Raw genomic sequence first — 25231 nt, 5'->3', positions numbered from 1 at the left:
ATGGAGCAACTGTACCTGACTGGGAATTACATGAAAAGTAATGCATGCTAACTTACTTTTAAGCTTATCATCATCTCATGTATGCATATCATATATATATATATATATATAAACTGCCTGACCATATAGGTGCGGTGTGATAATCAGTAACATTAGCCCGCGTCCAGGGTACCATCTCATGCCGCCCACTAATGGTGTCTGCCCATGCCAACTGGCAATGGTGTATAAGCTGCCCGTCTTAGCGGTGACTGCCTGGCCAACTAGGCACGGTGTAATATCATCATAACATGCTCATTATAATATGCTCATCATACCATATGCATAAAGACTCTAAGACAACCATACTTTATCGAGGTGACGTAAGATCGTGAACTCTCGATTTCATTATGAACATTTATAAACATTCTGCCTCACCTTGAAGGAATTAGTATGTAAGGTGAGTGTAAGCAAGGAATTCCATCATATCACTACTGAACTCATGACATTGCTCTTTTCTCGTATTATTATTCATGATCTTACACTCTTAGCTTTTAGGAGCATAGGAGAGTCATGAAGAAGAAAGAAGAATCATGTCATAGGATTCATGCCATAGAAAGAAATGACTAGCCTCACATACCTTTGTCGTTTAGCTAAGCTATCGTTCACGTGTTCTCCTCCAATATCACGTCGCTACCTTCACGAGAGAGTTCGCATTAACGTTAGTTAACCGATTATGAGAACGTATCGTTATTTCTAGGAAAAACTGTGCAGCATTTCCTTTGTTTTTACTACTTTTCCCACGTTCTATTTCAACTCCTAAACATTTACAACAACACTTCACAATATCGTATCAACAATCGTCATTCATATACGTTGAGCAAAATCCACCATTTTTTTCTCCATTTTCTCCACATTTATCGTTATAGTTCGTTATCGCATTTTCTCATATATAATGCTTATTTCCTGGTCTAAACATCATTTACAACATATTCATAATCATGGAACATCAACGTTTATGGTTCCATTCGACTACCATTCAATTATGACACTATTCTCCCACTTAAGACCCATTTTCCATGTCTTTCTACAATTCAAGCATCTTAGCTTTCCAATACCTTAAACAACATGATAAAGTCATGAAACTTATCTTAGATGATGGTGGAACAAGCCTAGAGTGGAGTTCTTCCTTTAGCTCTAAAACCCTACTTCACCTCTTTTGGAATTTCTTGGTTTGGATGAACTTCACTTGAGTTTCACACACTTTGTTTCATGGATTTAATGTGGTTGATCTTGATCTGCCTTTGATTCTCTTAAATTCTTATGGATGAAGTGTTTTGGATTACTCTAGAGAGTTCTTGAACCGTGTAGGTGAGAAATGAAATAAAATGAGCTTAGGGTCCCTTTTTAATAACTCAAAATCTGATTTTTAATGAACAGCAGTCGGGGTGTACAGTGGTCGTAAACCCCACTTTACGGGCCGTATACTGGTTTACGGTCCGTCCTCCACGACCGTATTTAAGCATATCAAAACCAGAAAGGTAGGCTGAAGATCATGGGAGTTTACGACTCAGTTTACGAGCCGTATTTCAATTTACGGTTCGTATTCCAAGTCGTGTTTAACCATTTGATGCATTTGATAGAAATTTGAAATTTTGGAAGGTTGAAGGACGATGGCACTATACGGTCCGTAAATCACTATACGGGTCGTATTCCATTTTACGACCACTGGGCTGAAATGAAATTCTGCAACTTTCTTATTTCCAAAGTTCATAAATAGTCATCCCCTACTTAGTAAAACATCGCACACTCATTCCCTTCGTTGGTCTATTCATTGTTGGCTCACGAAAAATTTCCGAGGTGTAACACTCTTCCCCCCCTTTTGGAACATTCGTCCTCGAATGTTAAACACTCAGGATTCTACGAAAATTTCGCCAGAGTTCCCCTTGTAATTTGACACTACCAATCTCCTATTTCGAACCATCCAATTGGAGATCTACATTTCCTTCCGTATAAAGCTTCATATGGAGCCATTTGAATACTAGAATGATAGCTGTTGTTATATGCAAATTCAATTAGCGGCAAATGATCGTCCCAACTTCCACCAAAATCCAGCACACATGCTCGTAACATATCTTCCAAGGTTTGAATGGTACGCTCGGCTTGCCCATCCGTCTGCGGATGAAACGCCGTGCCAAGCTTCACTTGAGTGCCTAGACCTTCTTGAAAGGATTTCCAAAACTTGGCTGTAAATTGTGCTCCTCTGTCTGTGATGATGGATAATGGAACACCATGAAGTCGCACAATCTCCTTGAGATACAGCCTTGCATAATCTTCCGCTGAGTATGTAGTCCTAACTGGGAGGAAATGGGCTGCCTTCGTTAATCTGTCCACGATCACCCATACGGAATCATACTTGCCACGGGAACGAGGTAATCCCACTATAAAATCCATGTTTATCACTTCCCATTTTCCAAGTAGGGATTTCTATTGCCTGTAACAAGCCCCCTGGCTTTTGATGTTCAATTTTTACTTGCTGGCAATTTGGACACTGTGCCACAAACTCGGCTATGTCTCTCGTCATGCCATCCCACCAGTACATCATCTTGAGATCATGATTCATTTTGGTTGCACCTGGGTGAATAGAATATCGAGAGCAATGTGCTTCTTTTAGAATTCGTCGGCGCAAATCCGCCACATTCGGCACACATAACCTACCTCGGTACCTAAGAATTCCATCCACAGAAACTTCAAACGGAGACTCTTCTTTCGCAGGAGATGTGTCTCTATAACAACATATCTGCGGATCTTCGCACTGCCGTTCTTTCATTTCCATATCCAAGGACGAAGATGTGGAATCATTTATACTAATCCCGGCATCGCCCGAATCAATTATACACACTCCCAAATTTGCTAATCGGCGAAGTTCTTGAACCACCTCTTTCCTTTCCGGAGGGATTCCACATAAGTTGCCCATTGATCGGCGGCTAAGTGCATCAGCTACTACATTTGCTTTACCGGGGTGGTACAAAATATTCACGTCATAATCTTTTAATAATTCTAACCACCGCCTCTGCCGTAAATTCAGCTCCTTCTGTTTAAAAATATATTGGAGGCTCTTGTGATCTGTATAGATGTCCACATGTACACCATATAAGTAATGTCTCCATATCTTCAACGCATGGATGACCGCAGCCAATTCAAGACCATGAGTGGGGTAATTCTTCTCATGTTTCCGCAATTGCCTCGAAGCATATGAAATAACTTTCCCGTGCTGCATCAATACACATCCTAGGCCCATACCGGAGGCATCACAATACATAACGTAGCCATCTGGCCCTTCTGGAAATGTTAACACTGGAGCTGGGGTCAACCTGTCTTTCAGCTCTTGGAAACTACGCTCGCATGCATCGTTCCATTGAAAGTTAGCGAACTTCTGAGTTAGCTTCGTCAATGGGGCTGAAATAGATGAAAAGCCCTCTACGAACCTTCTATAATAGCCTGCCAAACCCAGAAAACTACGGACTTCCGTGGGCGTCGTAGGCCTTGGCCAAGTCTTCACCGCTTCAATTTTCTGAGTGTCGACTCGAATGCCATCATTGGAAATAACATGGCCCAGAAATGTTACAGAATTTAGCCAAAACTCCCACTTTGAAAATTTTGCATACAGTTCTCGGGCTCGAAGAATGCCAAGTACAATTCTCAAATGATCTGCATGTTCTGATTCTGTGCGAGAATATACTAGAATGTCATCAATAAATACTATGACAAACAAATCCAAGAGCGGCCTAAATACATTATTCATTAGATTCATGAACACGGCCGGACCGTTAGTTAGCCCAAACGACATCACTCAGAATTCATAGTGGCCATATCTCGTTCTGAAGGCTGTTTTGGGGATATCTGCTTCTCTAACTCTCACTTGATGATAACCCGACCTAAAATCTATTTTAGAAAACCACTTTGCACCTTGCAGCTGATCGAATAAATCATCAATCCTTGGAAGAGGATATTTGTTCTTTATCGTCACTTTGTTCAATTGCCTGTAGTCGATACACATTCGTAAGGATCCGTCCTTCTTTCTCACAAACAAGACTGGTGCTCCCCACGGCGATGAGCTGGGTCTGATAAACCCCTTGTCAAGCAGATCTTTCAGTTGTGCTTTTAGCTCTTTCAATTCCGTCGGGGCCATTCGATAAGGAGGAACAGAAATGGGCTTGGTGTCCGGCAACACATCTATGACGAAGTCAATCTCTCTTTCTGGTGGAAGACCTGGAAGTTCGTCCGGAAACACATTTGGGAATTCATTCACTACCGTAACTGACTGGAAAGTTGGCAGCTTTGCCTCTGTGTCATGAACCCGAACTAAGTGGTAAATATAACCCTTGGCTATCATCTACCTTGCCATGAGATAGGAAATAAACCAACCCTTTGGCGATGCTGCATTACCTTTCCATTAAAGCACGGGCTCTCCCGGAAATTAGAATCAAACCACTTTTGTGCGGCAATCAACATTAGCATAGCACGACGCCAACCAATCCATACCCATGATTACATCGAAATCAACCATTTTCAGCTCAATCAAATAAGCTTTGGTCTGACGATCACATATCACGACGACACAATTTTTGTACACTTGTTTTGCTATCACAGGATCACCAACCGGAGTGAGTACCTCAAAGGGTTTAATTGACTCGGGTTTCACCCCAATACAACCAGCAACATATGGGGTAATATAAGAGAATATAGAACCCGGATCTATCAATGCATACACATCACGAGAAAATATAGTCAATGTACCTGTGACAACGTCCGGGGAGGACTCAAGATCCTGTCGCCCAGCTAAAGCATATACGCGGGGCTGAACAGCACCTGAAGTAAATGCTCCCCCTCTGCCTCTACCTCTGCCTGCTGGAGTCTGGGGAGTCTGTGCTGTGGGGCGTACTGAAGAAGAACCTGCTACTGAACATGTGGGCTGAGTCCCAACCCTATCTCTCATCGAAGGGCAATCCCTCTTCATATGGCCAACTTGACCGCAGGCATAACAAGCGTCCGAGCCTCGGCGACACTGTCCGGAATGTAGTCTACCGCACTGGTTGCACCGCGGTACTGGGGGTCCCTTCTGACTAAAATCTCCTCTAGACTGAAAATCTGAGGCCCTCAAACTCTGGCCCTGTCCTGACCGAAAAGAACGATCAAACCTCCTATCTGAAAATCTGGGAGGCGCACTAGTCGCTGACTGACCTGGGTGCCTAGAATGCATTTGTCTCGGTCCCCCTCTATACTCACTGCTTGCCCCCATAGATCTATCCCTCTTGCCTTGTCTCCTGTCAACATCACGATCACCTTTCTACGGTGGCTGTCGCCCCTCTAAATTCTGGGCATGGGCTTGTATACGGGAAATGTCCATCCCGTCCTGCAATGAAGCTGTCAAGCAATCTTTGAATAGATATGGTCCCAAACCACTCACAAACCTATGCACTCGATCCCCCATGTCGGCCACCATAGTCGGGGCATACCTGGCCAGGGAATTAAATTGGAGGCTATATTCCCGGGCGCTCATATTTCCTTGCCTCAAGTTCAGAAATCTATCTGCTCTAGCTCGGCGGACCACGGGCGGCAAATAGTGACGAATAAAAGCATCTACGAACTCTTGCCAAACCGGAGGAGGCGTGTTCTCTCCTCTTGATAACACCCAATTGTTGTACCATAACACCGCCACATCCCGGAGTCTATAAGATGCCAACTCCACAGATTCGGTCTCAGAGGCATGGACAATCTTCAATGTCCTTAATATCTCATCTACGAAGCCTTGCGGATCTTCATCCAGCTTTGACCCGAAGAATTCTGGAGGATTTAAACTCATAAAATCACGGGCCTTTGTACTCGCTGCCCGATCGCTTGAACCCACGTTCTGCCGTTGTGCCTGTACGGCAACCAATTGTGTCAATAGCTGAATGGCCTCGGTCATTTGTTGACCCGAAGCAGTCGGCGGAGGGATTGAAGCTGGAGCTCCTACTTGCTCTTTCACATTGGGCGGGGTAGAAGAAGTACCGGACAAGGCCTCGTTATGCGATTCACCTTCTTCTATATTCATTGGAGGTTCTCTTTCTACCCGTCTTTTTGTCGTAGTCTTGCCCGTCCGGGCGGCTGTAGCTTTCTCCTTTGGCGGCATTCTGAAATCATAACGCGCTATTAGGGAGGATAAAATCTTACACATGGCTCTATCGCACGATCTCATAGAAGAAGAATGGTCATTTTTCCTAAATGCCCTGTAGCCTCCTGTTTATTGATGTGGCGCGTAACACACCATAAACAAGACTCTACTAGACACGGCTCGTAGACAATTCCTAGGACTGAACTGCTCTGATACCACTTTTGTCACGACCCAGCTAGGGGCCGTGACGGGTACCCGGGGCTAGCCACCAAGCACCACTCGTTCTGCTACTCACCTTACCCATTTAATGCTCTTTTATCAATTCATGCTTAGGACATAAGAAAATCATCTTTTCATTTGAAAGCATAAAAATACTTTTATATACATAAGCCTCTCGGCCACCAAAATAATATATACATATACATAAAAGCCTCTCGTGAGACCATCTACCCACACTGCGCATCTACGAGCCTCTACTAATATACTATACATATAGGTGGAACAAGACTCCACCATGCCCAAAATATACATATACCAAGAGAATAATCATGAGCACCTCCGGATAATGGAGCGCTCGCAATCAGCTGGCAGCTACTAAGAATCTGGATCGAGCTCACCTCCCTGTCTACCTGTGGGCATGAACACAACGTCCAAAGAAAACGGACGTCAGTACGAATATTGTACTGAGTATGAGAGGCATGAACAATAATAATACATCAAGGAAATAAGGGAGGCATCAAGTATGGAGCAACTGTACCTGACTGGGAATTACATGAAAAGTAATGCATGCTGACTTACTTTTAAGCTTATCATCATCTCATGTATGCATATCATATATATATATATATATATATATATATATATATATATATATATATATATATATATATATATATATATATATATATATATAAACTGCCCGACCATATAGATGCGGTGTGATAATCAGTAACATTAGCCCGCGTCCAGGCCTCCCGCGTCCGGGGTACCATCTCATGCCGCCCACTACTGGTGTCTACCCATGCCAACTGGCCATGGTGTATAGCTGCCCGCCTTAGCGGTGACTGCCCGGCCAACTAGGCGCGGTGTAATATCACCATAACATGCTCATTATAATATGCTCATCATACCATATGCATAAAGACTCTAAGACAACCATACTTTATCGAGGTGACGTAAGGTCGTGAACCCTCGATTTCATTATGAACATTTATAAACATTCTGCCTCACCTTGAAGGAATTAGTATGTAAGGTGAGTGTAAACAAGGAATTCCATCATATCACTACTGAACTCATGACATTGCTCTTATCTCGTATCATTATTCATGATCTTACACTCTTAGATTTTAGGAGCATAGGAGAGTCGTGAAGAAGAAAGAAGAATCATGTCATAGGATTCATGCCACAGAAAGAAAGGACTAGCCTCACATACCTTTTTCGTTTAGCTAAGCTATCGTTCACGTGTTCTCCTGCAATATCACGTCGATACCTTCACGAGAGAGTTCACATTAACGTTAGTTAACCGATTATGAGAACGTATCGTTCTTTCTAGGAAAATTTGGGTAGCATTTCCTTTGTTTTTACTACTTTTCCCACGTTCTATTTCAACTCCTAAACATTTACAACAATACTTCACAATATCGTATCAACAATCGTCATTCATATACGTTGAGCAAAATCCATCATTTTTTTTCTCCATTTTCTCCACATTTATGGTTATAGTTCGTTATCGCGTTTTCTCATATATAATGCTTATTTCCTGGTCTAAACATCATTTACAACATATTCATAATCATGGCACATCAACGTTTATGGTTTCATTCGACTACCATTCAATTATGACACTATTCTCCCATTTAAGACCCATTTTCCATGTCTTTCTACAATTCAAACATCTTAGCTTTCCAATACCTTAAACAATATGATAAAGTCATGAAACTTACCTTAGATGATGGTGGAACAAGACTAGAGTGGAGTTCTTCCTTTAGCCCTAAAACTCTACTTCACCTCTTTTGGAATTTCTTGGTTTGGATGAACTTCACTTGAGTTTCACACACTTTGTTTCAGGGATTTAATGTGGTTGATCTTGATCTCCCTTTGATTCTCTTAAATTCTTGTGGATGAAGTGTTTGGATTACTCTAGAGAGTTCTTGAACCGTGTAGGTGAGAAATGAAATAAAATGAGCTTAGGGTCCCTTTTTAATAACTCAAAATCTGATTTTTAATGAATAGCAGTCGGGGTGTACAGTGGTCATAAACCCCACTTTACGGGCCGTATACTGGTTTACGGTCCGTCCTCCACGACCGTATTTAAGCATATCAAAACCAGAAAGGTAGCCTGAAGATCATGGCAGTTTACGACTCAGTTTACGGGCCGTATTCCAATTTACGGTCTGTATTCCAAGTCGTGTTTAACCAGTTGATGCATTTGACAGAAAGTTGAAATTTTGGAAGGTTGAAGGACGATGGCACTTTACGGTCCGTAAATCACTTTACGGGCCGTATTCCATTTTACGACCACTGGGCTGAAATGAAATTCTGCAACTTTCTTATTTCCAAAGTTCATAAATAGTCATCCCCTACTTAGTAAAACATCGCACACTCATGCCCTTCGTTGGTCTATTCATTGTTGGCTCACGAAATTTTTTTGAGGTGTAACAGATGGTAATGCTAATGATGATGTTGATTTCATTTATATATTGTTATGTGTATATATGTATGTACGCATTGCATCCCACTGATTAGCGGGGCCTAACACCGTGCCAACATGGTCGGGCAAGATGATACCATGCCTATCTGGCCGGGCAAGATAATACCGTGCCTACATGGCGGGGCAAGATAACACCGCGCCTATATGGCCGGGCAAGATAACACCGCACCTATATTGTTACACCATGGAAATTTCATGTCGTCGCATAGTGAATGAACCAACGCGAGCTTAAGGGTCACATGAAGTTCTTAAGACTATAAGACGAATGTTTAGTGGTCTTAGAATGCGGACGTTAAGATCTTGGAGCTATATGAATTGATGGAATAAGGATTGATAAGAATATGTGGAGTATAAGTGAGGTTTAGGAAAGGTTTCGTAAACTATTGCGTTAAGAATTATTTGGTTAGGCCTTGACGACGAGTTATAGGGATGTTTAGATCATTAATGAAATATTAAACAAGTTTTAAGAAGGTTGTATAAGGATTGGAGATCAAACGAAACGACGAGAACAACTTAGGAAAAAGTTGTGAGTTCCACGACCATGTTGCACGGACCGTGAAACTTTCCACGGACCGTAAACTGGTCCGTATAATGCCCAGCAGAAATGATGGTTTCCTGTGGTGAACCACGACTAGTTGTACGAACCGTACAATGTTCCGCGGACCGTACAAGTGTCCGTGGAATTCCCGACGGGCTGAGTAAGTTCAATTATATAAATATGATTCTACTTCATTAATTTCATTTCCCACACACTTCTTCATCTCTCAAGACCTCTAGAAGGTTCCACAAACTTCATCTACAAGAATACAAAGGAAAACAAAGATCAATATCAAGAATTCAAGTGAATCAAGTGCATAAAGCTCACTAGGGTCTATCTAAGCCAAGAAATCTCAAAGGAAGTGAGCTAGGGTTTCTGTGCAAGAAGAGAATTCCACTCAAGGGTTGTTCATCCATTATCTAAGGTGAGTTTTATGATCATTCTTTGTTGTTTAAGGTGCTGAAATTTGAAAACACTTGGATTGTAGAAAGATATAGGAAATGGGTCATGAAAGTGTGAATAGTGACATTGTTGAGTCCTCTCCGGATGTGGTTACAGGTACATTATCCATATTTTCCCACGATGTATATGCATTGATAAATCCGGGTTCTACTTTCTCCTATATTACTACATATGTTGTTGGTCGTATTGGGGTGAAACCTGAGCCAATTAAACCTTTTGAGGTATCTACTCCGGTTGGTGATCCCGTGATAGCTAGACAAGTATATAAAAATTATGTACTTATGATATGCAATCGCCAGACAAAAGCTGACTTAATTGAGCTGGAAATGTTAGATTTCGATGTGATTATGGGTATGGATTGGTTGGCCTCATGTTATGCTAATGTTGATTGTCGGATGAAAATAGTTCGATTTCAATTTCCGGGAGAGCCCGTGCTTGAATGGAAGGGTAATACAGCACCTCCAAAAGGTAGGTTTATTTCCTACCTTAAGGCAAGAAAGATGATAGCTAAAGGCTATATTTATCACTTGGTCCGAGTTCATGATACAGAAGCGAAGTCGCCAATTTTCCAGTTTGTTCCGGTAGTGAATGAATATCCGGATGTATTTTCAGATGAGGTTCCAGGTCTTCCTCCAGAAAGAGAGATTGATTTTGCCATTGATGTGTTACCGGACACCAAGCCTATTTATATTCCTCCTTATCGAATGGCTCCGACAGAATTGAAAGAGCTAAAGGCACAGTTGAAAGATTTGCTTGAGAAAGGATTTATTAGACCCAGTTCATCACCGTGGGGAGCACCAGTCTTTCGTGAGAAAGAAAGATGGTTCCCTACGAATGTGAATCGATTATAGGCAGTTGAACAAGGTGACGATAAAGAACAAATATCCTCTCCCAAGGATTAATGATTTATTTGATCAACTACAGGGTGCCAAGTGGTTTTCTAAAATAGACTTGAGGTCAGGTTATCATCAAGTGAGAGTTAGAGAAGAAAATATTCCCAAAACAACCTTCAGAACGAGATATGGCCATTATGAATTCCGGGTGATGTCGTTTAGGTTGACTAATGCTCCGGCAGTGTTCATGAATTTGATGAATAATGTATTCAGGCCACTCTTGGATTTATTCGTGATAGTATTCATTGATGATATTCTGGTATACTCTCGCACGGAATCAGAACATGCAGATCATTTACGTATCGTTCTTGGAATTCTTTGAACCCGAGAATTGTATGCAAAATTTTCAAAGTGTGTGTTTTGGCTGAATTCTGTAATATTTCTGGGCCATGTTATTTCAGATGATGGCATTCGAGTCGACACTCAGAAAATTGAAGCTGTGAAGACTTAGCCAAGGCCTACGACGCCTATTGAAGTCCGTAGTTTCCTGGGATTGGCAGGATACTACAGAAGGTTTGTAGAAGGGTTTTCGTCTATTTCAGCCCCATTGACGAAGCTAACCCAGAAGTCAGTTAAATTTCAATGGAGTGATGCTTGTGAACGCAGCTTCCAACAGTTGAAGGACACATTAACCTCAGCTCCAGTCTTAACATTTCCAGAAGGGTCAGATGGTTATGTGGTGTACTGTGATGCTTCTGGCGTTGGTTAGGATGTGTATTAATGCAGCACGGTAGAGTCATTTATGCTTCGAGACAGCTGCGGAAACATGAAAAGAACTATCCAACACACGACCTCGAATTAGCTGCAGTTATTCATGCATTAAAGATGTGGAGACATTACTTGTATGGTATACATGTTGATATCTACACAGATCAAAAGAGTCTTCAGTATATTTTCAAATAGAAGGAGTTAAATCTGCGGCAGAGGCGGTGGTTAGAGTTACTGAAATATTACGATGTGAATATTTTATACCACCCCGGAAAAGCAAATGTAGTAGCCGATGCGCTTAGCCGCCGATCAATGGGCAGCCTATGTGAAGTTCCTCCGGAAAAGAAAGAGATGGTTCATGAGCTCCACCAATTAGCTAATCTTGGAGTATGTGTAATTGATTCGGGCAGTGCAGGGATTGGTATTAATGATCCCACAGTTTCATCCTTGAATATGGAAGTAAAAGAGCGCCAGTATAAAGATCCTCAATTGTGCCATTACAGAGACACATCTCATGGAAAAGAGAAGTCCCCATTTGATGTTTTCATGGATGGAATTCTCAGATACCGAGGCAGGCTGTGTGTGTGCCGAATGTGGCAGAATTGCGCCGACGAATTCTAGAAGAAGCCCATTACTCTCGGTATTCTATTCACCCGGGTGCAACTAAGATGTATCATGATCTTAAATTAATATATTGGTGGGATGGCATGAAGAGAGACATAGCAGAGTTTGTAGCCCAATGTCCAAATTGCCAACAAGAAAAGATCGAACATCAAAAGCCAGGAGCCTTATTGCAAGCAATGGAAATCCCTACTTGGAAATGAGAGGTGATCAATATGGATTTTATTGTGGGGTTACCTCGTTCCCGAGGGAAGTATGATTCTATATGGGTGATCATGGACAGACTCACGAAAGCAGCTCATTTTCTTCCAGTCAGAACCACATACTCGGCCGAAGATTATGCAAGGATGTATCTCAAGGAAATTGTGTGACTCCATGGTATTCCACTATCCATTATCACTGATAGAGGAGCGCAATTTATAGCCAAGTTCTGGAAGTCCTTCCAAGAGGGTCTAGGTAGCCAAGTGAAGCTTAGCACAGCATTTCATCTGCAGACTGATGGACAAGCCGAGCGTACTATTCAGATCTTGAAAGATATGCTACGAGCATGTGTTCTGGACTTTGGTGGTCGCTGAGAGGACCATTTACCTCTGATTGAGTTCGCATATAACAATAGTTACCATTCCAGTATTCAAATGGCTCCATATGAAGCGTTATACGGGAGGAAGTGTAGGTCTCCAATTGGATGGTTTGAAATAGGAGAAGTACAATTGATAGGCCCTGAATTGATTAAGCAAGCGGTAGAAAACGTTAAGGTGATCCGAGATCGATTGTTGACAGCCAAAAGTCACCAAAAATCTTATGCGGACAATCGTCGGCGAGACTTGGAATTTCAGGTTGATGATTAGGTATTTTTGAAAGTGTCGCCAATGAAAGGGGTGATGAGATTTGGCAAGAAAGGGAAGCTAAGTCCTCGATACATTGGACCCTATAAAATTATCCGCAAGATGGGTCATGTAGCCTACGAATTGGACTTGCCTTCAGAGCTTGAATCAGTCCATCCAGTCCTCCATGTCTCAATGCTCCGCAAGTGTGTCGGAGATCCCACAAAAATTATTCCAATAGATGATGTGCAAGTGACAGAGAAGCTAGCATATGAAGAAGTGGCTATTACCATCTTAGACAGGCAAGTACGAAGACTTCGAAATAAGGAAGTAGCTTCAGTCAAAGTCTTGTGGCGGAACAATAACCGAGAGGAAATGACCTGGGAAGCGGAAGAGAAAATGAAATCCACATACCCGCACTTATTCCACCAGATTCAAGATGAAACACTAACAATATGAGGTATGTATGCTTCCTTATCATGCTTTTAGTCGTGTGTGGCCAATTTACATTTCTATTGTGTTGTGGCCCCGTGAAGCACTATTATTGTGGGTTGTTGTGACAGGATGGTAGTATCATATTACAGGGAAAACTCTGGCGAAATTTTCGTACGATTCCCGAGTGTTTAAAATTCGAGAATGAATGTTCCAAAAGGGGGGAAGAGTGTTACACCTTGGAAATTTCATGTCGTCGCATAGTGAATGAACCAACGCAAGCTTAAGGGTCACATGAAGTTCTTAAGACTATAAGATGAATGTTTAGTGGTCTTAGAATGCAGACGTTAAGATCTTGGAGCTATATGAATTGATGGAATAAGGATTGATAAGAATAAGTGGAGTATAAGTGAGGTTTAGGAAAGGTTTCGTAAACTATTGCGTTAAGAATTGTTTGGTTAGGTCTTGAGGATGAGTTATAGGGATGTTTAGATCATTAATGAAGTATTAAACAAGTGTTAAGAAGGTTGTATAAGGATTGGAGATCAAACGAAACGACGAGAACTTCGGAAAAAGCTGTGAGTTCCACGACCATGTTGCACGGACCGTGAAACATTCCACGGACCGTACAGTGGTCCGTATAATGCCCAACAGAAATTGTGGTTTCCTGTGGTGAACCACGACTAGTTGTACGAACCGTACAATGTTCCACGGACCGTACAAGTGTCAGTGGAATTCCCGACGGGCTGAGTAAGTTCAATTATATAAATGTGATTCTACTTCATTAATTTCATTTCCCACACACTTCTTCATCTCTCAAGACCTCTAGAAGGTTCCACAAACTTCATCTACAAGAATACAAAGGAAAACAAAGATCAATATCAAGAATTCAAGTGCATAAAGCTCACTAGGGTCTATCTAAGCCAAGAAATCTCGAAGGAAGTGAGCTAGGGTTTCTGTGCAAGAAGAGAATTCCCACTCAAGGGTTGTTCATCCCTTATATAAAGTGAGTTTTATGATCATTCTTTGTTGTTTAAGGTGTTGAAAGTTGAAAACACTTGGATTGTAGAAAGATATAGGAAATAGGTCATGAAAGTGTGAATAGTGACATTGTTGGGTGAAGGTTTGGATTGAAATATGATAGTAAATATGTTATGAACGACATTTACAACATGGAATAAGTATTATATGTGAGAAAGTGCGATGATGAACCATAATCATAATTATGGAGAAATTGGAGTGAGATTGTGAATTGCGGATAATATAGATGAATGATGATTGTTGTTTATGATATTGTGAACGTTGTTATGAATGTTTGAGAGTTGATATAGAATATGGGAAACGTTTTATAAACAAAGGAAATGCTGCCCTATTTTCTTTAGCTTTAGTACGCACGTTTAAGTAATCGAATAGCTAATGTTCATGTGACTTCTCTTGAAGGTAGAAACGTGAATATCGAAGAAGAATGTTCATGCGATAGAGTAGTTAAATGAAAAGGTATGTGAGGCTAGTCCTTTCTTTCTATGGCATGAATCCTATAGTGTGATTTCTCCTTCTTTCTCATAAATCCTCTATATATCTCAGAAAGTTAAGAGTCTATGATCATGAGTAGCCATGTGAGACAAGAGACATATTATGAGTTCAATAATGACGATGGTGAGTTTAAGTCTAAAGATTCTAGATGTTCATGATATGATGTTCCTATAGAGTTAATGATGTCGTTATTGTACACACTCACCTTATTTACTATTCCTTCAAGGTGAGGCAGAATGCTTATAAATGCTCCATAATGGAATCGGGGGTTCACGACCTTATGTCACCCCGATAGAGTATAATTATTTTAAGCTTCCAGTCATGCATTATGGTAATAGTATGATGAGAGTATGATATGGCTATGATATGTACATGATGTTATCACACCGCGCCTATATGGCAGAAATACACCGCTAAGGCGGGCAGCGTATACACTATATCCAGATAGCATGGGCAGACACCACTAGTGGGCGGCATGAGATGGTACCCCGGACGCGAGAGGCCTGGACGCATGCTAATGATTATCACATCGATCCAATACGGACGGGCAGCTTACACATTTATGCATATATGATATGATGATGATTATGAGTAAGCCAGCATATGTTATTTCTTTTATAAGTGACAGTTATGTACAGTTGCTCCTTATTGATGCTTCCTTTATCTCATTAACATATTTTCATTTCTTATGCCTCTCATACTCAGTACAATGTTCGTACTGACGTCTGTTTTCATTGGACGCTGTGTTCATGCCCATAGGTAGGCAAGGAGGTGAGCTTGATCCTGACTCGTAGGAGCTGTTACCTGATTCGTGAGCACTCCATTATTCCGGAGGTGCCTGTGATTATTCTTTTGCGTAAATATGTATATTTTGGGCACGACGGGGTCCTGTCCCGTCCCTGTGTCTAGCACTCCAGTAGAGGCTCGTAGATACGCAGTGTGGGTTATATGGTCTCGCGAGATTGCTATTATGTATATATTATTTTGATAGCCGAAAGGCTTGCGTATATATAAGTATTTACGTTCTCAAATGAAAAATGATTTTTTTTTTATAATTTGAGTATGAATTTGATGAAAGTACGCTTAATGAGTATGATGAGTAGTAGAACGAGCGGTGCTCGGTGGTTAGCCCCGGGTACCCGTCACGGCCCCTAGTCAGGTCGTGACATATATGGCCGAGCAAGATAATACCGCGCCTATATGGCCGGGCAAGATAACATCGAGTCCCGAAAGGGCCGTGTACGGATATGATAGAAGTATGTATAGTAAATGTATGTGAATGCAAGTGTGTGTATATTATGTATGTATGTGTATGAAATGTTTTTCTTGTAGACGAGTAGTTTACATGATAGAGATCTTAAGAAGAGTACGAGGTATAATTACTTACTTTATCTTATGTTATCTTCATTCCGATATCATACTACTATTCATGCCTTACATACTCAGTACATTGTTCGTACTAACGTCCCTTCTTGTGGACACTGCGTTCATGCCCGCAGGTGTAGATAGACGACGAGATGAGGATCTTTCATCGTAGGCTGCCTTCAGGTACCAGTGTTGATTGGTGAGCTCCACTTCTTCCTGGAGCATTGCCGAGTCTGAGTTGCATATGTTTTTTTGTGACAAGAGGGTATGTCGGGGGCCCTGTCCCGACTTATATACTTCAGTCGTGTTCATAGAGGCTTTGCAGACAGTTCCTGTGTACAGCTTAGTCGTAGTGTGACAGTAGTAATGTCGGCATCATGGGTCTATTGTACATTTACTTATGCATGATATTATGTTCATATTTAGCCTCTTGATCTTATTGTTTCCATTTGAGACACGAAGGATGTAAGTTATAAGTTGGTTCGCTCGGTTCCTGTAAGGTGTCGGGTGCCAATCACGCCTTACCAAGGGTGGGGTGTGACAGAGCAGTACTTTCAGGAATTCTTGTAACTCGTGCGAATTACGTATTTCAAAAAATGGCTCCGAAAAGAAAGTACACAAAGAGGACTTCAGCTACCAGCCAAAGGGTTGCCGCTAATGCAGCTCAGGAAGAAGATGTTCAGACTCAGACAACTACTTCAGACCCGGCAGCCCCAACAACTACACCTCCTAGTGCTTCAAATATGGATGTCAGGGGAGCTATCCAGTTGCTCACCCAAATTATTGCTAATCAGGGTCAACGTCTGGAAACGAATTCTAGCGTTAGTGCTAGTGGCGGAACTACTAGTTCCAGGACTCAGGAATTCTTACGGATGAAACCTCCAGTGTTCACAGGGACAAAGGCAGAGGAGGATCCGCAGAACTATATTGATGGGTTGTAGAAGATGTTACGCATTGTGCATGCTACTGAGATAGAAGCAGCAGAGTTTGGTGCCTTTCAGTTACAGGATGTGGCCCACATCTGGTATGAATCATGGGAACAATCCCTAGGGGAAGATGCACTTCCTGCTACTTGGGATGAGTTTGTAGATGTTTTTCTTGACCACTTCATGTCAATTGAGGTCAGGGAAGAAAAGGCTATTGAGTTCAAAAGACTAAGGCAGAATAACATGACAGTCCAATAATATTATCACAAGTTCGTTTCGTTGGCCAAGCATGCTCCTCATATGGTTCCCGATATGAGGGTCGTAGTTAGGAGATTTATGCTTGGACTCAAATTTGATTTGCACGGTGATGCAAATACGGTGGCTCAGAATAACAACATGACTGTTGCCAAGATGGTTGCTTTTTTGCAAGGTAATGAGGACCGAATGAAGGAAGAAGTACTTCAGAAATAGAAAGAGAGGGAAATCAGTAAAAGAGCTAAGTCTGCAGGAAATTTCAGTCATAGGGGAGGTGGAGGCTGAAAATTCTGGAATGGTGCAAGGGTCTGGAATGGTTGGTGTAGGCACCACTTTCAAAGTTGACATCTTGATGTTCCTTTAGGTACTTGTGATATGGTACTTGGTATTCAATGGATGAATGAGTTGGGGGATATCAAGTTCAACTTTAGAAGGTTGACTATGGAGTTTGAGCATAAGGGAAAGTTGTTTTAACTGCAAGGAGAGGTTCCTGATTTGAAAATGGTGGACTATGAATCTTTGTGTAAAATTGATGGTGTCCAGGCTCATTTGTTCATGATCAAAGCTTATGAAGTGCAGGAGCAAAAGTAGAATGGAGATGAGCAGGATCAGACCCCAAGAGAAATATAACAGGTGCTATATGATCGGATCACATGGATATCTTTGGTGAATCTAAGGAACTACCACTATTCAGAGAAATGTTTGATCATCACATTCCCCTGATGAAAGAAGCTAACACAGTAAACAACAGACCCTATAGGTATTCACCAGTTTAGAGAGACGTAATTGAGAAGATTGTTCAGGAAATTCAGGCTATAAGGAATTGGCCAGTTCCTAAAAACATCAAGCATTAAGGTTTTTATTTAGGTTTGGCTGGTTATTATAGTAGATTCATCAAGAGGTATGGGATTATTAGTAAGGCCATGACTAAATTATTGAAGAAAGAAACTTTTAAGTGTGATGAACAAGCTACTCAGGCTTTTATGGCACTGAAGGATGCTGTCACTTCAGCTCCTGTCCTTGCTATGCCCGATTTCACAATTTCCTTCCTGGTAGAGACAGATGCATGCGATGTGGACGATGGAGCAGTTCTTATGCAACACAAGAGGCCCATTTCTTATCTGAGTAAATGATTATCTCTTAGGCACCAATCATTATGAGTTTATGACAAAGAATTACTGGCTTTGGTCGTGGAGTGACAAAATAGGGTCAGTATTGGTTTGCATGCCCTTTATAGTAAAGACTGATCAAAAGGCTATCAAGTTCTTACTAGAGCAGAAGTTACACACTAGTTCTCAACTTAGGTAGGTGATCAAGTAGATGCAATATGATTTTCTGATTGAGTACAAAAAAGGGAAAGAGAATAAGGCATTCGATGCCCTTTCTAGACTGCCTGCTGTTGAGTCTTTTGCAATATCTTAATCTACTATGAGAGTTGGGATATTACAAGATATTATGAGCACTTGGCAGGCTAACACTAAACTCGGCAGTTTGATTCAAGAGTTGGAAAAAGATGGAGGGGAAGTGAAAGGTTACACCTTCATCCATCAACAACCAAGAAGGAATTAGAAGCTAGTTGTTGGCCCTGATCTGGCATTAAGGAAAGAGTTGCTGCAGATTTGGCATAATTCACGTTGGGGGGGCATTCAGGTATGGAAAGCACTTATAGAAGGTTTTCATCTTTGTTTTATTGGAACAAGATGAAAAATGATGTGATTCAATATGTTAAAGAGTGTGCAACTTGTCAGAGGAACAACTATGAGACCATTGCTTCTCCTGGGTTGTTACAATCATTTCATACACCCTTTGTTGCTTGGAGCAGTGTGAGTATGGACTTCATTGAGGGACATCCAAAGTCCAAGGGCAAAACTACAATTTGGGTGGTATTAGATAGGCTTACAAAGTATGCTCATTTCTTTGCTATCTCTCATCCTTATTCTGCTTGTGATATTGCTAGACTGTTTATGGACAACATATTTAAAGTACAAGGCATTCTTGAAGAAATCATCAGTGATAGGGACCCTATTTTTGCTAGCAAGTTTTGGCAAGAGTTATTTGAAATTCAAGGGGTGATATTGAATCTTTCTACTGTTTATCATCCCCAGTCTGACTGAGGTAGTTAACATGTGTTTGGAGACTTATTTGAGGTGTTCTTGTGCTGACTCTCCTACTGATTGGGCTTTATTTCTCACCTTTGCTGAGTGCTGGTATAATACCACCTTTCATTCTTCTATCCAAATTACTCTTTGTAAAACTTTATATCCCCCCCCCCCCCAACTTCATTTCCCTCTTACATGGCCAATGATTCTGCTATTGAAAAGGTTGACAGAAGTTTGTGGACTAAAGAATTCAAATTCCAATTGCTTAAGTACCATTTGGAAAGAGTTCAGCAACGAATGTTTGACCAAACTTATAAACATAGGATTGATACCCAATTCCAAGTAGGTGATTGGGTTTATGTGAAGCTTCAACCTTATAGACAAGTGACTATATGTCTCAGCACCATTTTAATAAGTTGTCAACCAAATATTATGGACCTTACATGATTGAGCTGAAGATTGGCACATTTCCTTATAAACTTTCCCTTCCCGCTGGTCTCATGTTGCACCCAACATGTCATTTTTCTTTGTTGAAACCTTGCCATGTTGTTCCGGATCACATCTTTCACCCTCCAATAATGGATATTGCTAGTCCATTTTGCCCTCAGCCCAAGAAGCTCTTAGACAGAAGAATGGTTCAAAAGGGGGAACAAAGTAGTTATTCAGTTCCTTATTCAATGGGATCAGTATCCACATGATCAAACTACATGGGAGGATGCTAATACTTTTAGGGGTCATTTGGTTGGAAACAAGTTATCTCAGGATAACTTATCCTGGAATTAGTTATCCCGGGATTAGTTATTCCACCCTCTCACAGGGATAAAATAACACTACAATCTCGGAATAACTAATCTCGGGATTAGTTATACCGCAATTTTATCCCAACCAAACGTGGGATAAAATCATCTCAAATATAATCCCGGGATTATTTATCCTTATCCATCATACCAAACGAGCCCTTAAGCTTAGATTTCCTGATTTCCTTCCTCGAGGACAAGGAAGTTGCTGTCTAGGGAGACCTGTTACGAATTTGGCTTGAATGAGGAGAATTGGAGCTGATATTTAGAATTGTTATTCAATTTTTGGTTACGTTCAGATTAGCCATTCTTTATTATTAATTTCATTTTTAGTCATTGTACTTTAGTCCCTTTTTCTGTTATGGGACCACTAGGTAGTTAAGTTTGTTCCACTTTATTAAGTGTATTCAGCTCAAGGAGCAGAACTATCGTGAATGAGAATTTCCCTTTGCTTTCCTTTTTCTTGCACTCTTCTTCCTTGAATCTACTCATAAGCTTAACACGATGAAACTGAGTACGAAAGTATTCATATTTTCCTTTCTTTTTATTGCTTAATTAGAGATCCTTCCTCTAGTTTTGGTGGCTAGCTAGTGGATACTAAAGCATAGGTCAACTTCCAGGTGGGAACCAACCACACATATAAGTAGAAGTTCTGAAGTTGAATAGCTACAGATGGATTCGACTAACAAAGATGAAGATGACACAATAGTTGGAGATGCAAGCACATTTGTTTTGACTGTCGGGGTTGGCCTACGAAAATCAAAATAGCATTCCTAGAGAATCTTATACTAATAAAGACCAAAAAGAGAATTTTACATGAATAGTATTTGAATGAAAGTAACGTTCATTGCATAGCTCAGATAAAAATCAACAAGCATTTATTTTATGAACGATGTAATGCTCTTACAAGTAACAGATTGTTGCATTAAATAAAAAAATATGTCTGTTCAAGAACAGAGATTGATATTCTTAGAAATTGTTGCTTTTAATTAATGATTTTGGAAGATTGGATCACATTTTTATAGGTCATGAATCGACTCTATCATCGATGCTCTCACATTGTATTTCAAGTAGTTTTGAAGTTCTATCCAATCCTTGTAAATCACCGAATATAACTATCCAACCAGAGATAAGGAGTAACTATAGGTATTATTTTTTATTTGTCGAAAGTGACATACCAATATTTAAAACTTTTGTATACCAAGATTCAACAGTCTGATTTGAATCTAAATCTTTCATCAGCACCCCTTTTACACTTGTTAGTATACAAAGTAAAACTTTTTGCTTCATGTATTTATGTAACTCTTACTAATTTTAATTGTTCTTGTCTTATATCATGGTGGTGATATTTATATATCTTGTTAAGTGTTATTCAACTTAACAAATGTTAGCCCTGTATGTGCAATATGCTACTTTAGATTTTACTGTCAAAAGCTTTTATTTACTAATATAAAGATTGGAATAGTTAAATTCAAAATCCTAAATGTTAGATAAAGTTTTAATGTTAAAACTTGGAAAGGAAATGTACTGCATTCATATATTATTTTCCAAGGAAGTAATAAAGTTTTTTTATTAGTTGAAAATGTCAAATAACGAATACGAGACAAATACTAATTTTTAAAATATTAAGCATATTTTTTGACACATATAAAAGTTTTCAAGTGGTTATAAAGGCATATGCCGGATAACCAAATTATAACTTGGGAAATTGGAATTGAAAGGAAACTCAAAATGGTAATCCCTTAATTAATAACTCAAGTACTTTATTTCAAGCTTTTATTTTTTATTTTTTATTGAAATTAGCCTGACCAAATAGGAAAGGGGGAATATGGATACTTTAGGATCCTTCTTAGTTTGAATTTACTGTTTTGACCACTCACAGAAAAAATATTCATGGTTTAGTGCAAGCCATTCCAATAACATATAATTCTACTTTATAGTAGAATATGGAATGCATAGAGTCCAAGATAGAAAATACGCGTGGACTAATTAACTCAATACTTTTGGTTCTATGTATGACCCTTTAATGTTGTCAGAAGCGTGGATGATAGATGGTGTGGCTTTCATGTTCATGATGTTGAAACCAAGGATTTAATGACTTTCTCCTAAGTGCTGCTATGATGAAATTAAAATATATGGAAGAAACTTCACCTGGACCAATGGCCATGTCTATAGCATAACTTATAGAGCCTTAGCAAATGTTACTTGGGTGCAACAATGACCTCATTTGGATGCCGAACTCTAGGACCCATCCTTCTCTAATCATTCATCTATTTCCATCAAGTTTGAGAACAGGCCTTTCTCTAAGGCTAAACCTTTCAAGAGGAGAAGCCTTAGTAAAGAGTTAGAGAAGTGGCATAAGGTAGACGAGAGTGTCGTGCAGTAGAAGTCTAGAATAGATCGTGGCTCAAACTTGGAGATTCTAACTCCCAAGTTTTTATGCATGTTTGAAGAATAAACAACCTCAGAATCATATCAGGACCTTGATTGACAATAATGGAGCCAGAGGAATTGGAGAAAACGCAATAAACGGTGAAATACTTCAATTTTATGGTAATCTCTTGGGATCTGCTGCACCTCAACTTCCTTGTATTGCTCCTGATATTATGAAGTTTGCACCTACTCTTACCAGAGACTGGTATACAACTCATCAGTCAGTCATAAAGGAGGGAATTTATAATGCACTCACAAGTATTAATGACCAAAAGGCCCCAGGTGGTGATGGCTTCAATGATGTATTTTCCGAGAAATCTTGGCAATGTAGTGACACTCAAAAGTACAGAAATTGTCCTTCACTTCTTTAATATAGCTGCAAGATGCACCCTCCTGTAAACCAGATGATGAAACTGCCAGCCATCTTTACATCGTACGTTCTTGTACAAGGGCTATCTGGAAGGGTCTTCTCACTTAGATACATGCATGGCAACACATTATTCAGGTCTTGGAGGAGGAGTGGAAGTGGGTGGATCAACAAGCAAAATGGAAGACTGCTCGGGGAGCTATTACGAAGACAGGGCTTGCAATTGTGGTGTACAACATGTGGATCAAGAGAAACACAAAGGTATTTCAGAACAAATGCCGGACCAAGCCTGATATTCTCCACACGGTGAAGACTGGCCTGTGCATTCGAATTAGGAACAATAGGAGACTGTTTAATTTTACTCGTTCGATTTAGAGGTGTTGGTTGTTCGTCTGGTTAGGAGGTTGTGGAATTTTTAACTGAGAAGGGTTTGAATCTGGATGGATTCCCCCTATGCTTTGTAATTGTAATTGCCACTTGGTAATTTATAAAAAACTTCTCTTATTGCCCAAAAAAATACCCTTCTAAAGAGTTTTGCAACCTCAAATTCTATATATCAGTGTCAATTGAAATGATGGACAATAGGTAACATCAACCATTATATTATTCTATAAAACTTCTAAATTTGATACATCTCGATCTCTTACACAGAATTACAATGGCAAGTTAGAGATGAGCTTACAATGGCAAGTTAGAGATGAGCACCGGACTTTCTGGTGTTCCCTTTAATTTGCGCATAAACACCATAAAATGGAAAATTAAAGTATGCTTTACCTTTTGATTTTTGCAGCCTCTTCTCCTAAATGCTTAATGAACTCTTCCAAATTCTCGAATGAGCTTCCACCTCCTTTAATACCATTCAATGCTGCTTTACGCAACTCTGACACCCGTGCCTTCAATTCTGCTCCTTTTCCTTCCAATCCCACAACTTCAGCTAAAAAACCAACCAATTCCTCCGAGTTTGGAACTGTTTTAGCACCTTCACAAACTCTAACAGCAACCTTAAGCTCATCCACTATAAGGTTAGCATTCACAAATTGGTCAGCTCCCATTGGCCATGCTAACATTGTCACTCCTGCTACCAGGCCTTCAAGAATCGAGTTCCAACCACAATGAGTCAAGAATACACTCACAGCTTGATGCCTTAGTATCAACACTTGTGGGGCCCACTCCCTAATCACCATACCTCTTCCAGCCACTTGATCTTCAAGCCCATATGGGATCTTGCCATGATCAGTTGACACGTGTCCTTTTGTAGACCAAATGAACTTGAGCCCACTTCTCTTCAAGCCCTTAGCTAGCTCTTCCATCTGTCTATTTGTCAGCACTGCTTGGCTTTCAAAGCATACGTATACCACTGAATTATCGTCACAAGTGTCAAGCCATGACAATATTTCACCGCCTCTTTGCGATGGGACAGAAGAATTATCCTCCTCATCATCTTGAAGCAATACTGGACCCACTGACCAAACCCTCCCATGACCCAAATCTTTCATAAGATGATCTAAGTACACACTTTCCAACTCGGTGAACGTGTTGATTACTAGTCCATAACTCGATATGGTAGCAAGAGAAAGATTTTGTACGTTAAAAATGTGAACCTCTATAAACCATCTAATATTGTTATTTCAATAGATTCATATTCTATTTTCTTGGTGTATTCTTGCAGATATATAGTGTAGAAAGAATCAAAATTGTAGCTTCAACCCACTCATCTTCCATAAGCGCAAACGTTGCGGAAAGATCAAAGCAACCTTTAAATTTGAAAACTCTTAACATAATAATATTCATCATTTTAAAACTTGAATTTGTTTTAAAATTTTAAAATTTACGATCTATATATATTTTTCAATATTTATGTGACATTTTAAAATTTAGTACTCCTTGATATAGGATTCGCACTCAATGCACGCATAAAGAGATTAATACTTAAATAAAGAGGAAGTAAAAAGAGCCAAGAATTAATTAAAGCATAGAAGAGTTAATTTGGATTAATAAAGAATAGCAAGTTAAAAGAATTAAAGATACAAAAACTGAAAAAGTATAGAGCTGAAGCATGCACAAAGAAAAAAAAATGCAAAATGGTACTGCACATAGGTTCAATCTTCAGTCGCAAGAGTGGCAGGTTATGCCCT

The 25231-nt window shown here is 40.2% G+C and overlaps 1 protein-coding gene across 1 annotated transcript; it reads right to left on the bottom strand.

The window, feature by feature from the left end:
• Window positions 1-23682: 23682 nt before the first annotated feature.
• On the bottom strand, window positions 23683-24818 carry LOC132601580 (flavonol 3-O-glucosyltransferase UGT89B1-like). Its single transcript, XM_060314663.1, has 2 exons — window positions 24808-24818; window positions 23683-24710 (listed from the first exon to the last, which is right to left on the bottom strand). Exons 1-2 carry the CDS (start codon window positions 24816-24818, stop codon window positions 23867-23869), a joined length of 855 nt encoding a protein of 284 aa, XP_060170646.1. The 3' UTR covers window positions 23683-23866.
• Between the last annotated feature and the right edge of the window lie 413 nt (window positions 24819-25231).

This window comes from Lycium barbarum, chromosome 7 (genome assembly GCF_019175385.1).
Source record: "Lycium barbarum isolate Lr01 chromosome 7, ASM1917538v2, whole genome shotgun sequence".
NCBI classification, from domain to species: Eukaryota; Viridiplantae; Streptophyta; class Magnoliopsida; order Solanales; family Solanaceae; genus Lycium; species Lycium barbarum.
Note: the sequence above shows the minus strand (reverse complement) of the source record. Positions and strands in the feature narration are given on the sequence as shown.